This window comes from Pelophylax lessonae (assembly GCF_965119305.1).
Source record: "Pelophylax lessonae genome assembly, chromosome: 3".
Taxonomy (NCBI): Eukaryota; Metazoa; Chordata; class Amphibia; order Anura; family Ranidae; genus Pelophylax; species Pelophylax lessonae.
The window spans coordinates 415,795,910-415,810,648 of record NC_138770.1 but is presented as its reverse complement, the minus strand read 5'-3'; the positions used below and the strand labels follow the sequence as shown (position 1 = coordinate 415,810,648).

At 46.8% G+C, this 14,739-nt stretch overlaps 1 protein-coding gene across 2 annotated transcripts in view; it reads right to left on the bottom strand.

Annotated features, from left to right (window-relative positions):
* LOC309550988 (uncharacterized protein) overlaps positions 1-14,220 on the bottom strand; it is a 100,435-nt gene extending 86,215 nt beyond the window's left edge. Inside the window, exon 1 of one of the 2 annotated variants that reach the window (XM_082251409.1) lies at positions 13,982-14,220. In XM_082251409.1, the coding sequence (XP_082107535.1) occupies positions 13,982-14,074 (93 nt within the window). In that variant the 5' untranslated portion in view covers positions 14,075-14,220. The remainder of the gene's footprint in view (positions 1-13,981) is intronic. The other variant, XM_082251408.1, reaches the window with a different exon arrangement.
* Positions 14,221-14,739: the final 519 nt, after the last annotated feature.

Below are 14,739 nucleotides of genomic sequence, written 5' to 3'. Positions count from 1 at the left end.
CTCTATGGAAGGCGACCTACGGCAACCTGTGAGGCGACCAGGTTGCCCCAGTGTGAACAGGGACTTAGTGCCGGGTCCCACTTGTGCAATGATGCGGGAAGGCTGCAAATTTGCAGCCTGTTCCCGCATCACAAACGCACATCTGGCAGTTCACACTGCCATATGCGATACGCAGGGGGTGTCAATGAAATGTTAACGACACCCCCAGTTTGATCGCATATCGCAGGGCGATCTGACAGTTCGCACAGGATCAGATCGCACAAGTGTGAACCACTGTGCGATCCGATCCTGATGCGGCTGAAAAAAAGGGTCATGTGCGACTTTTGTGCGGGTGCAGTGCGAATTTAGCCATACAAAGTTTATGGCTGAATTCGCACTGCACATCCGATCGCATATAATGAAGGAGCAGTGCGCTTCGATATTACATGCGATCACCGCACACGCGGAAGTGTGAACCGGCACTTAAAGACTAGGCCTTTTTCTAACACTTGTTGCTTACAAGTTTTAATCAGTATTTTATGCTAGTAAATTACTTAAAACCCCAATACATTTATATATTTAGCAGAGACCCTGGAGAATAAAATGGCGATAGTTGCAATCTTTTATGTCACACTGTGTTTGCGCAGAAGTGTTTCAAACACAGTTTGTTTGGGAAAAAATACACTTTAATGAATTTAAAAAAAAACTAAACAGAAAAAAGTTAGCCCAATTTTTTTGTATAATGTAAAAGATGATTTTACGCCGAGAATCGTGATATTTATTCCAAGCAAAAAAACGGATTCTCATTTTATCCAGAATCGTGCAGCTCCACTTGGCAGTATGTTTTGGGTCATTGTCATGCTGGAAGACCCATCCACAACCCATCTTCAGTGTTCTGGCTGAAGGAAGAAGGTTCTCATCCAAAATTTTACAATACATGGCCCCATCCATTGGCCCCTCAATGCAGCAAAGTCCAAAAGCCAGTACCTTTAGCAGAGAAACAGCCCCAAAGCATCAGGTTTTCACCTCCATGCTTGGCTGCAGGGATGGTGTTCTTAGGGTCATAGTCAGCATTTTCTTTCCCTCCAAACATGGCAAATCAAGTTAATGCCAAGGGGCTTAATTTTGGTCTCATCTGACCACAGCACTTTCTCCCAATCCTTCTCTGAATCATTTAGATGTTCATTGGCTTGTACATATGTCTTCTTCTTGAGTGTGTGTGTGTGGGGGGGGGGAGGGGACCTTGCAGGCCCTGCAGGATTTTAATCCATGGTGGCGTATTGTGTTACTAATGGTTTGTTTGGCGACTGTGGTCCCAACTGCCTTGAGATCATTCACCAGCTCCTTCCCCACTTTTCTTGTGACCCTTACCCCTTGAATGGAGCTCCAGAGGGCGATTGATGGTTGTTTTGTATTTCTTCCATTTGTGAAAAATGTCTCCTTCACACCAAGTTTCTTGCTGATGATCTTGTAGCCCAGGGGTGGGGAACCTACGTCCCTGGGGCCGTATGCGGCCCTCGAAGTCATTTGGTCCGGCCCCCCGTGCAGCTGAGTCTGTGTCTCTCAGCTGATCTGTCAGAACGGAGCCAATGCTTCCTGTATAGTTCCGGCTCCGTTCTGACAGTCTGAGTGAGTCACAGGCGGAGTGATATCAAATGCACTCCGCCTGTGACCAATACAGGAAACATCGCCTCTTCCTCCAGTGCGGCGCCGCTGCTAGCCAGCATTTCCCGCCAGCAGCACACACAGCAGTACCAGCCAGAGCCAGCAGTACCAGCCAGAGCCAGCAGTACTCACAGCAGTACCAGCCAGAGCCAGCAGTACTCACAGCAGTACCAGCCAGAGCCAGCAGTACCCACAGCAGTACCAGCCAGAGCCAGCAGTACCCACAGCAGAACCAGCAGTACCCACAGAAGTACCAGCCAGAGCCAGTAGTACCCACAGCAGTATCAGCCAGAGTCAGCAGTACCCACAACATTACCAGCCAGCAGTACCTACAGCACAGTACCAGCCAGCAGTACCCACAGCAATACCAGCCAGCAGTACCTACAGATAGCAGTACTAGCCAGCAGTACCAGCCAGCAGTACCCACAGCCCAGTACCAGCCTGAGCCAGCAGTACCTAAGGCAGTAACTACAGCACAGCACCAGCCTGAATCAGCAATACCCACAGCAGTACCAACCTGAGCCAGCAGTACCCACAGCACAGTACAAGCCAGCAGTACCAGCCTGAGCCAGCAGTACCCACAGCAGTACCAGCCAGCTGTAGCCACCAGCAGTACCAGCCAGCTATACCCACCAGCATTACCCGCCAGGAGTTCTTTTCAAAACTTACCACCACAAAGTCGACTGCGCTCCAGACTGACCAACGCAAACCTGGAAAACCAGTTGCGAGTAGCAACATCATCAATACCAGCTAACATCACACACCTCACCAAAGAGAAGCAGTTGCAGCCATCACATTAGGGGTGAGTTAATTACATTTTTGACCAAATATGACCAAAGTTGATAATTTTGTACGGCCCCCAAATGATTTTATAAATACCCAAATGGCCCTTGGCAGAAAAAAGGTTCCCCACCCCTGTTGTAGCCCATTCCAGGCATGTTCAGGTCTACAATTTTACCTTTGATGTCCTTTGACAGCGCTTTGGTCTTGCTCATGATGCTGACGTTTGAATGGAAGAAAGATTCTATAGACGGGTGAAATTTTATACACATAACGAGTAGGGATGCACCGAAATGAAAATTCTGGGCCGAAACCGAAAATGCAGGATGCCCTTGGCCGAAAACCGAAACCGAAAATTACTTTTTCCCCCCAAAAAATTTAAAATAGATAGAAGAGGGGCATACACCAAAAAAAGGCAGCGACGTACACCTGTCGCTGCCACCCTGTCACAGTATATGTACTGTGATGGGTTGGGAAGAGGTTAATTTAATTACCAATGGTATTTGTATTATGCAGCATGAGGGGGTTAATGTATTGCCACTGCTGGTCACTCATCTATTAGTGACCGACCAGTGGCAGTTAATTAACCCCTTTGTGCTGCATTAGTGCAACCAGTGTTAATTAACACTGATACTGGTTGCACCAATGCAGCACAAAGGGGTTAATTAACTGCCACTGGTCGGTCACTAATGCATTAGTGACCTGCAGTGACAATGCATTAACCCACCATGCTGCATAATACGAATACCATTGGTAAGCTGCCTCAGCCCCCCATTAAGACGCTGGTGGCTGCTGGCTCCAAAATTTTGCATCTGAATCGCATTTAAATCACAGGTGAACAGCTGCTTTAGAAATTTGCAGTGAATACTGAGGGGACATGTGTAAACCTTGCCTAAGTGCCTTGTGAAGATTCGGTTTTTAATTGACCCTGCACTATCTATGCGCGTAGAAGTTCTGCCTCCCACTATGGACCTGCCTGGCATTTTTTTTAAATAAAGTAGATTGACAAAGTTTATTGGCAGCTAAAGCAATAGTGGGGATAAACTTGTGGTACTTTTGAGCACACTACTTTACTGCACAAGTATGTAAAGAATTGCTGCAAACAAAGTAAACTTGTCGGCAACAAGTGCACACCGAGGCCCCAAAATAAAAAAGGCTCTAGCAAAAAAACATAAAAGGACACATACCTCCCCAAAAATACATGATATCTGATTTGGGGAAGGGAAGGCAGCCCTTTAGGTGTAGAATTTGACAGATTTTTTTGTTGCTGCCTGACCCTCCCTCTCGCCGTGGTATTTCCCCTTCATAAGACCAGTTCTCATTCACAGTCACACAGTCCCGCTGAGCTGACAGGGAAGGATCACATAGTTATATCTATAGAGACCGCTCGCCCCGCCCGGTGTCAGGTCAGCTCCCTGTCAGCTCAGCGGGACTGTGTGTATGAGAACTGACCTGACACCGGGTGGGGCGAGCGGCCGCTATAGGTATAACTATGTGATCCTTCCCTGTCAGCTCAGCGGGACTGTGTGTGAATGAGAAGGATCACATAGTTCTATCTATTAGCGGCCGCTCGCCCCGCCCTCCCGCCTGGTATGTACCTCCATTCATGCACAGATCATAGTAGGGACGTCATTGAGAGGCGGGCGGCCGGCCAGAGGCGGGACTTTTAAAACCTGCCCTGCGCTGCGCCCTCCTCCTTCCTCACGGCGGCCATATTAATTTCGGCAATGTTAACCAATTATCGGCCGAAATGGGATAGGCTCATTTTCGGCCGATAATTTCGGTGCATCCCTAATAACGAGTTGTCGTTAGGAGCACCTTCTTAATTTGACAGGACTAATCTGTGTACCACATGAGCACATACTATATAGCCAGTCTGTGGGAGCCTAAATTATTTGGGTTTGGTAGGGGATCAAATACTCATTTTACTCACTCAACTGCAAATCAATTTATAACATTTGTATCATGTGTTTTTTCTGGATTTTTGGTTGATATTCTGTCTCTATCATTTAAAATACACCTATGATAAAAATTATAGACCCTTCATTTCTTTGTAAATAGACAAACCTACAAAATCTGCAAGGGGATCAAATAATTATTTTCCCCACTTTTCGGCCCCTTTCACACGGGCTTTCTGATCAGGTCCGCCTGTTAGTTTTTCAGGCGGACCTGATCGGATGCTTCATGCACCTCTATGAAGCAGCGGATGTCAGCAGTGACATGTCCACTGACACCCACTGCTATCTGATCCGGTCTGTGAAATCCAGACGGATGGTTGCCCTATTTTCCATCTGTCTGGCGGATCGGATTGCATGAAAACGGACCGGCGGCCCGTTTTCATCCGATCTCCCATAAAGGAGAAGGGGGCCCTGACAGGTCCGTCCCAGCACATTGAGCAGAGACGGACCTGTCATCCGCCTGCTCAGCGGGGATTGGCGGATTGACCCCTCACTGAGCAAAACTGAGTCCATCGGGCAGAAAGCCCGTGTGAAAGGAACCTAAGAGGAAAAATGTTGTGGCACGTGTGGCAAAAATATGTCAGAAAAAAAAACAAAACAAGAAAAAAGATAAAAAGTAGCTTATAAGGCCAGTAGTCTGCACAAAAAATCAATATTTTTTTCTTAGTACCATCATTGGGAATATTTGCTCTTTTGATCTTGATTTCCATTACACATCACACAATGCATAAAGTATTTTCCCACTGTAATCTCAATAGGACCTCTGCCACAAATGCCATCATGGATTAGAAAGAAAAGATTCTAGCCATGGTAGCAGATGTATAGGACCTTTCAGTAACATAACAGAGAATACATTAATTCATCATTACATCTCCGCAGGCAAGCTTGTGAGTCCTGGTCCCAGTGATACAAGGGAAGGGGGTGGGGAGCAATCAATCTTGTGGGAAGTACAGGGGTCTTCATGTAGACAAAACAATAAAGAACAATGTAGCCATACACCTTCTTTAAATGGCAGTCAGCACCAAAAATGGTTTGCCTTTGTATTACAAATATAGAGTATTGGATCATTTTGTAGCCTAGCTCCTAGAAGGACTCATATGCATGTTAGTAATTTGGTATTTGTGCGATTTTTCCTCTAATTGGAATCCATTTTTTCTTATTTACTCATGTCAAACGCTACACAATTAACCTTGGCTAATGTATGCAGGAGTGGCAGTTGACAGCGTTTGCTTCTCTCAAGCACACGTGTAATAAACTATGTCCTCCATTCCTTGGGACAGCTTTAGATTGTAAGACTGAGCTTTAAAAACAGGCAGTAAAGCCGGCCATAGACAGACCGAAATTTGGCCGGTTTAGCTGGAACTAGCTGAATTTCAAACCATCTATGAGCAGACTGGTTGTACTGAAGTCAATCTATCAATTGACATCAATACAACCAGGCTAAAGGTTTGTTTTTATTGTGTTCAATCAGACCCGGTAGCTATAGCCGCAAGCAGAGATCACTGTATTCGGACAGCGGAGTGTCATAAACGGTTATGCATTTTCATAAAATACTTGTTTTAACCTTTTTCTGCCTATCTGTTGATGTAGATCTCCTCCAGCCTCTTTGCTGCCAGTTCCCATCCATGTACCGCAACAGTGGCTGCATGACAGCAGCTTCCCTGACGGTGACAACAGCGGATCCTGCCTGTGTAATAGGTGCTAAAACAGTCCACATTGAAGCCTGTGTGACACTGCATTAGCACAATTGGGAAAAAGTGCTGTCACCCTACACCAGGAATTGACTGAACAAGGTCATTATGTTAATGAAAAAAAAAAATGCAGATTGAGTGCCGGTTCACACATATGCGTTGTGAGACATTGCATGCGATTCTCACCGCACTGCTGTGCAAATCACATGCGATGTCTATGAGATGCATATTCAGCCATACAGATTACATGGCTAAATTTGCATCGCATTCGGACCAAAGTCGCACAGGACCCTTTTTTTGGTCTTCATCAGAATCGGATCACATAGGTGCTCAGACCTATGCGATCCGATTCCTGTCTGAACTGACAGTTCCCACTGCGATATGTGAACTAATCTGGGGGTGTCATTACCTTTGTATTGACACTCCCAGCAGTTTGCATATGGCAGTGTGAACTGCCTGCGAGTCGGGTGCGATGCGGGAACCCACGGTGGATGTGCAGGGTTCTTGCATCGCACCAATGTGAACCAAGCCTTAGGCCACATTCATACCTGAGCATTGTTTTAGCTTGAAAGCACCAAAAATGCTCAGCATCTAAAGTCCAATGTACTACAATAGGGACTGTTCACATATTAGCACCCAGATGCCTGTAGCTTGAAGCCTGATGCTCCAAAAGCTACATGAGCTACTTTGGAGGCAAATTTGGTTGTTGTGGGCCCCCTCAGTGGGATTCAAATAAAGTATTTTTTATTTTTCAGGTGTATTTTAGGCATTTTTGAGCCTTTAAGACAGGGATCCTCAAACTACGGCCCTCCAGCTGTTGCGGAACTACACATCCCATGAGGCATTGTAAAACTCAGACATTCACAGACATGACTAGGCATGATGGGAATTGTAGTTCCTGAACAACTGGAGGGCCATAGTTTGAAGACCCTTGCTTTAAAGAGGAAGTAAACCCTCCTCTACAACTTGTACCTATAGGTAAGCCTATGATAAGGCTTACCTATAGGTACTGTAAATATCTCCTAAACATGTACCGTTTAGGAGATATTTACCTTACATGTCGCCAGTGACGTCACTGGCGCATGCGCTCTGAAGGAACGGCCGATCGTGCCGTTCCTTCAGAGCCCCGTGCCGTGACTGTCGGCTCTAGCGCGCGTGCGCGGGAGTGACGTCACCGCGGCTCCGGCCAATCAGATGGCCGGATGCCGCGATCCCGGAAGACGGGCGACTAGACATGTCGCCCGTCATAGAGGTGAGTGAGCGGCACGGCGGGGGCTCGTTCTGAGGTAAGTATTGCATAATGAGCTAATATGCGATGCATACTAGCTCATTATGTCTTTCTTTTGCAGGGTGTAAAAAAAAAAAAAAAAAAAAAAAAAACTCAGAGTTTACAACCTCTTTAAGACCTGGACCTCCCCCTGGTGCTTTCCACTGGCTAAAACAAAAATGCCTGAGTGCCGGTTCACACTTGTGCGAGTGCCGGGTTCGCATGTAATATCGGAGCGCACTGCTCCGACATTACATGCGATCGGCTGTGCGGTGCGAGTTTAGCCATACAGTTTGTATGGCTAAATTCGCATCGCACCCGCAGCAAACACGCACAGGAGGCATTTTTGCAGCCGCATCAGGATCGGATCGCACAGCGGTTCACACTTGTGCGATCCCATCCTGTGCGAACTGCACGATCGCACTGCGATATGCGATCAAACTGGGGGTGTCGTTAAGATTACATTGACACCCCCAGCGTATCGCATATGGCAGTGTGAACTGCTGGGGGTGCGTGTGCGATGCAGGAACAGGCTGCGAATTCGCAGCCTTCCCGCATCGCATAAGTGTGAACCGGCACTCAAGCTTAAAGTGGAACTAAACCCTCATATTGTTTTCAGCCAAGGAAGCTTCCATTTGATCTTCAACTGCCTTGGTGCTGCACATGTGTTCCGTTTGATGGTTTGACAGTTTGGTTGAGACCACAAGCAAATATGACAGTTAGCAATCCCAGCATGCCAGGATTTTACCTATTTTGTGAAAAGTTGTTATTTTATGTTGCGGCCTCGTTCACACCATGGTGCAGAGCCGTCATTTTTTCTGCACGCGTTCTGCAAGGGCTCCAAATAACAATTGTTCCCTATGTGCCTTGTTCACACCACAACGTGCAGATTTTTACTGCGCAGGAATTTACAACGTGTATGCAGTCTTTTGCACGTGAAAAAAAAAAAAAAAAAAACTGATATGACAACAACAGTGGAATGAACAGGACACATAACTGACGTGCATGAACCCGAACATCAAAGTGCATGAAAACTGCCCGGTTTTCCCTTTAGTTCCCATCAGTTTCCGTGCACAAATGGTGCGAACGAGCCCCTTATCGATGGGTTTAGTTCCACTTTAACTACTTCAACACTGGGCACTTCATTCCCTTCCTGCCCAGGCAAATTTCCATCTTTCAGCACTGTCACACTTTGAATGACAATTACTTAGTCATGCAACACTGTAGCCAAATTAAGTTTTTATCATTTTGTTCACACAACTAGAGCTTTCTTTTGGTGGTACGTAATCAGTTTGTTTTTTTTCCTTTGCTATATAAAACAGAAATAGACCAAACATTTGTTTCTTGCTGGTGTTGGTCCACTGTGTTTTATCAAGGGCAGGGTCAATGCAGCTAGCTATCAGGACATTTTGGAGCACTTCATGCTTCCATCTGCTGAAAAGCTTTATGGAGATGAAGATTTAATTTTTCAGCACGACCTGGCACCTGCTCACAGTGCAAAACCACTGGTAAATGGTTTACTGACCATGGTATTACTGTGCTCAATTGGCCTGCCAACTCTCCTGACCTGAACCCCATAGAGAATCTGTGGGATGTTGTGAAGAGAAAGTTGAGAGACGCAAGACCCAACACTCTGGATGAGCTCAAGGCCGCTATCGAAGCATCCTGGGCCTCCATAACACCTCAGCAGTGCCACAGGCTGATTGCCTCCATGCCACGCCGGATTGAAGCAGTCATTTCTGCAAAAGGATTCCCGACCAAGTATTGAGTGCATAACTGAACATAATTATTTGAAGGTTGACTTTTTTTGTATTAAAAACACTTTTTTTATTGGTCGGATGAAATATGATAATTTTTTGAGATAGGAATTTTGGGTTTTCATGAGCTGTATGCCAAAATAATCAATATTAAAACAATAAAAGGCTTGCACTACTTCAGTTGTGTGTAATGAATCTAAAATATATGAAAGTCTAATGTTTATCAGTACATTACAGAAAATAATGAACTTTATCACAATATGCTAATTTTTTGAGAAGGACCTGTATTTAGGCCAAACTGTATTGTGCTACATTTCTTTGGTGAAAATAACCCAATTCAGTGTTTATTTAGTCTGTAGGAAAAGTTATAGAGTCCACAAACTATGGTATATATCGGAAAATCGATCAATCCTGATGTACTGGCGGCCTATTTCATTCCCTGAGGTTTGAAAACGCTAGGACAGTACAAATACCCCCAAATACCCCCAAATGATCTCTTTTTGGAAAGTACAGTCCAAGGTACTTAGTAGGAGAAAACAGTTCAATTACCGACAATAGGGGGTTATATGTGATTTGGACCTGTCAAATCGCATGACAAGTCACACCAGTGTGACCAGGGGCTAAGAGTACAAGCAACTTTGACTGTTATTTACGGCATGCCTAGAATATAAGGCTAAGCTTAGACTTGCGTCTAAACCACTGAGCCTCTGAAAAACGCTCTGCGTTCAGATCCCTTTTCAGGAGGAGTTTGACAGGCACTAAGGAGGTGATACGACACCTATAATTGTCACACCAATGGCCAGCAACCGTGTGGCATTTGCAGCGCTTTACATTTCGTTTGAATGGGTCGCGTTCGGCAGGCTCGCTGTCCACCGAATACGACAAAACTACAGGTGCGATAATTTTTATAGCAGGTTCAATATGTGAACCCTTACATATAGCCAGTAAAGTGACTGCCTTCAAGTGATACACAGAGATTAAACAAATCCTCCTACATAGCCAAAGTCCAGCATTTATAAAACTTGTCTGAGAGTTCTGAAACAAAAAGGGGCAGAGAACTGAAATCACACACTGCAGAGTTCAGTGAGGGTAGCTCTGAGAGCTCATTGGAGAGAGGAGACACACCCCCCTCCACACAACTCACAGGAGCAGAGCTGAGGCTGTCAATCTGCTGAAGGTCCCTCCCCTTCACCATGTTTGTCTTGGTGTCAGGAGAACTCGTCAGAAGTGGTTCATGCTGATAGCAGAGGAACAAAGCAGCAGACAGAAATGACACTTAAGCCCCGTACACACGTACCGATCGTCAGCGAATGATCGGCCGTCTTTTGTCCAGGGCTGTCGGTGTCTGTTGAAAAGTGCAAAAGACTGCACAAGAATTTTGTCCGCCGACTATAGCCGACTGCAGAAGTGATGTCATGTAATGGTTAACTTTCCCTGTGTTTTTCCTTTTCTGAGCATGCCTAGTCTTGCAAATCTGCGGTCTGTCGGCCGAAATCTGTACTGACTGGCGAACAATCGGCCGTTCTGGTGTCGGCATACAAAAATTTTAATGCTTGCATGACAGATTCTTGTCGGCAGAATGTGCGCTGACGGCTGTCGGAGGCATCATACTAACAAGCGTAAAATCGGCAGATCGTTTGTCGGCCGACGATCGGTACATGTGTACAGGCCTTTAGTGCTCCAGATTGAGACAAGTACACACTATAGAATGATACGCTTTGTTCATATTTAATGTCTGAGGTTTACAACCACTTTAAGAGGGCTGTTCAGAAGGCTTTAAAGTGGTTATAAAGCCTCAAGGTTTTTTACCTTAATGCATTCTATGCATTAAGGTAAAAATCCTTCTGTGCTGCAGCTCCCCCCAGACCCCCCCCCCCCCCTCCTATTTTCTTTCTAAGAGCCCGATCAGATCCAGCGATGTGCACGAGTGCAGCTGCTCCAACCATTGTCCCTCTCCTCAACGGACAGATTAATAGCAGCAGGAGACATTGGCGGGGGGGGGGGGGGGGGGTGGGACCGAGTCCCGCTGTCTTTGTCAATGGACACAACAGCGGGACTTGGGAGTGAGCCAACATGGGTGCCCCCATGGAAAGCGGCTTTATGTGGGGGCACCCGATTAAGAACAGACTGGAGCCAGCACTGCCAGCAGGGGACCCCAGAGGAAGAGAATCTGAGGATACCTTGTGCAGAGCAGGTAAGTATAGGCATGTTTGGTATTCTTATAAAAAAAAAAAAAAAACAAGGGTTTACAACCCCTCTGAAATGCAGCTCAACTGCTTATTTTTTACCGTCCCCTAAGGCTGGGTTCACATCTTTGCAGGTGGTTCCCACTGCGGGTCCACACCTATTCTGGCAGCCGCAATGGCCTGCACAGAAAAATGCGCACAGCCACACGCACTGGAAATCGCACTGCACTTGCGAATACAGCGGAGGCTGTGATTTCATAAATGGTGCATGGACCTTTTCCTTGCATTAAGGAGGAAGGGCAGCCCATTTAATTGAATAAGCTGCCGTGCCTGCGCAAAATGCAGTTCGCAGAGCCACATCAATGTAAACCCGGCCTAACAGCAAGTCTAAACGAAACACAACTGTTTTGGGAAACCGGTAAATCGATGGGTTATGTTCCGTTTTAAAAAAGAAGTACAGCCAAAGCTGGTTTGGCTGTACTTAGCCTGTGGATCACAGGAATGTCGTTTCATTCTCACCCCTGTGACCCGTTTACTAAAGCCCACTGTCGGCTGATGTCACAGAGCCAATTCAGGCTTGGGCAAGATTGTGACAATGAAGTCAGTATCTGCCCACATGCCTGGGCCAGCACCTGGCTCAGCCTCTGAGAGCCTGCTCCAGGGGGGCAGAGAGCTGGTGACTGACCGTCAGCAGCTCTCTGCTCAGGGAGCTGTGAGAACCAAGTGATCTACGGTGTTTGCTTGCTTGGTTTACAGTGTTAGAGCCAGCAGCTCTCTGCTAGGGGAGCTGTGAGAACTGAGCGATTGGCAGTGTTTGATTGCTTGGATCTCAGTGTTAAAGCCAGCTCAGTGTAACAGTCAGCAGCTCTCTGCTCAGGGAGTTGTGAGAACTGAGCGATTGGCAGTGTTTGATCGCTTGGTTCTCAGTGTTAGAGCAAGCTCAGTGTGACAGTCAGCAGCTCTCTGCTCGGGGAGCTGTGAGAACTGAGCGATCGGCGGTGTTTGATTGCTTGGTTCTCAGTGTTAGAGCCAGCAGCTCTCTGCTAGGGGAGCTGTGAGAACTGAGCGATTGGCAGTGTTTGATTGCTTGGATCTCAGTGTTAAAGCCAGCTCAGTGTAACAGTCAGCAGCTCTCTGCTCAGGGAGTTGTGAGAACTGAGCGATTGGCAGTGTTTGATCGCTTGGTTCTCAGTGTTAGAGCAAGCTCAGTGTGACAGTCAGCAGCTCTCTGCTCGGGGAGCTGTGAGAACTGAGCGATCGGCGGTGTTTGATTGCTTGGTTCTCAGTGTTAGAGCCAGCAGCTCTCTGCTAGGGGAGCTGTGAGAACTGAGCGATTGGCAGTGTTTGATTGCTTGGATCTCAGTGTTAAAGCCAGCTCAGTGTAACAGTCAGCAGCTCTCTGCTAGGGGAGCTGTGAGAACTGAGCGATTGGCTGTGTTTGATCGCTTGGTTCTCAGTGTTAGAGGCAGCAGCTCTCTGCTCAGGGAGTTGTGAGAACTGAGCGATTGGCTGTGTTTGATCGCTTGGTTCTCAGTGTTAGAGCCAGCAGCTCTCTGCTAGAGCAGCTGTGAGAACTGAGTGATCAGCAGTGTTTGATTGCTTGGTTCTCAGTGTTAGAGCCAGCTCAGTGTGACAGTCAGCAGCTCTCTGCTCGGGGAGCTGCGAGAACCGAGCAATCGGCGGTGTTTGATCGCTTGGTTCTCAGTGTTAAGGCCAGCAGCTCTCTGCTAGTGGAGCTGTGAGAACTGAGCGATCAGCAGTGTTTGATTGCTTGGGTCTCAGTGTTAGAGCCAGCTCAGTGTGACAGTTACCGGCTCTCTGCTTGGGGAGCTGTGAGAACAGAGCGATCAGCGGTGTTTGATCGCTTGGTTCTCAGTGTTAGAGCCAGCTCAGTGTGACAGTTACTAGCTCTCTGATTGGGGGAGCTGTGACAACCGAACGATCTGCGGTGTTTGATCCAGCTAAGTGTGACAGTTACCAGCCTTCTGCTCAGGGAGCTGTGAGAACCAAGCGATCGGCAGTGATTGATCACTCCGTTCTCAGTGTTAGGGCCGGCGAGGAACTGTATGAAGGTATGATTTAGGGAAAAAAAAAACGAACCGCATACCTCTCTTTTAAGGGCCAGGTTCCTGTGCGTTTCTATGCAGTGCGATTTTCAGCCTATTCATTTGATTGGGCTGAAACTGTACCTGATTGCACAAAAAGTAAAACGCTCTGCACCAAGTTGCATGGTACTATACGATCTGGTGCAGGTAAACGGACTTTGCGATCTGCGTTTGAAGTGTTATTAGGAATTCATTGATACCTGCAGCAGATCACCCACCCAGTGCAATTTGAACATGGAACAAGGGTTTCCCGCACCTCACTCTGGGGTGAACAGGCCCAAAATAAACATGAAAAACATGATTCTCTATACGCATGCAAACATGTGCAAATAAAAACACCTGAGAATGGCTGTGCTCAGGTGTGAATGCAACCTAAATACTGCTGCCTTTCAGAAGACAATCATACAGTTTAATAACACAACACATTCTGCCTGATGTCTGAGAAGGAAAGCAGCTTTCATCCCAGTCCAGCTGCAATCAATGGCTGGACACCTTCAGAGAGGCTCCATTGTGCAGCATTGCCTGGCCCTGATATAGCAGCATCATTAGTGCAATGGGTATGCTCTGCCCCCCTTCCCATCATGCCCCCTTACTTGGCTCCAGCAGATGTAATCGCTGTTTCTGGGATCTTCCACTAGAGCCCAGATCTTAGTGAGGAATTTGGGGACACTGGAGCTGGCCTTCATGTTTGCAGTGCGCCAATATTTGTGATCCCTCCTCCCAAGCTGCTGTTTAGCCTGGAACTCTCTGCCTGTTATCCCCACTCATTTACATGATATCCACACACTGTCTACACAACCCTGGCCGCGCCCCCTTCACGTCACTCTCCATCATCCACATCCGACACAACAGCAAGCCACCAGCCTCCGTCACGTGACTGCCGGGCACGCTGCTCTGCGATGCGGAGGCTGTAATACTTTTTTTTTTTTTTTTCATTCACAAAGTTTAATTGGCAGCGAGTCCGAGCACACAGGGACAACACTGTCGTTACGGCTATTGTTTACTGACCTTTTGCAATGGAGGAGTCTTTGCTGGATCTTGGCTGGAATTGATTAGCTCATCGCGACAAATACATGCTTTGCAATTTTGAAAAAGAAAATAAAATAAAAATAATGCACCAAAAAAAAAAACGGAAATATGCGTTTATTTAATTTTTGTTGCATCTTGGAATGTATTGTAATCATCAGAAGATCATGACGCGTGCATTGTGGTGTGCTAGAAACTATTTAACCACTTGCCTCCTGGGCACTTCGACCCCCTTCCTGCCCAGGCCAGCTTTCAGTGCTGTTGCACTTTGAAGACAATTGCGCGGTCATGGATCACTGTAGCCATACCACATTTTCATCATTTT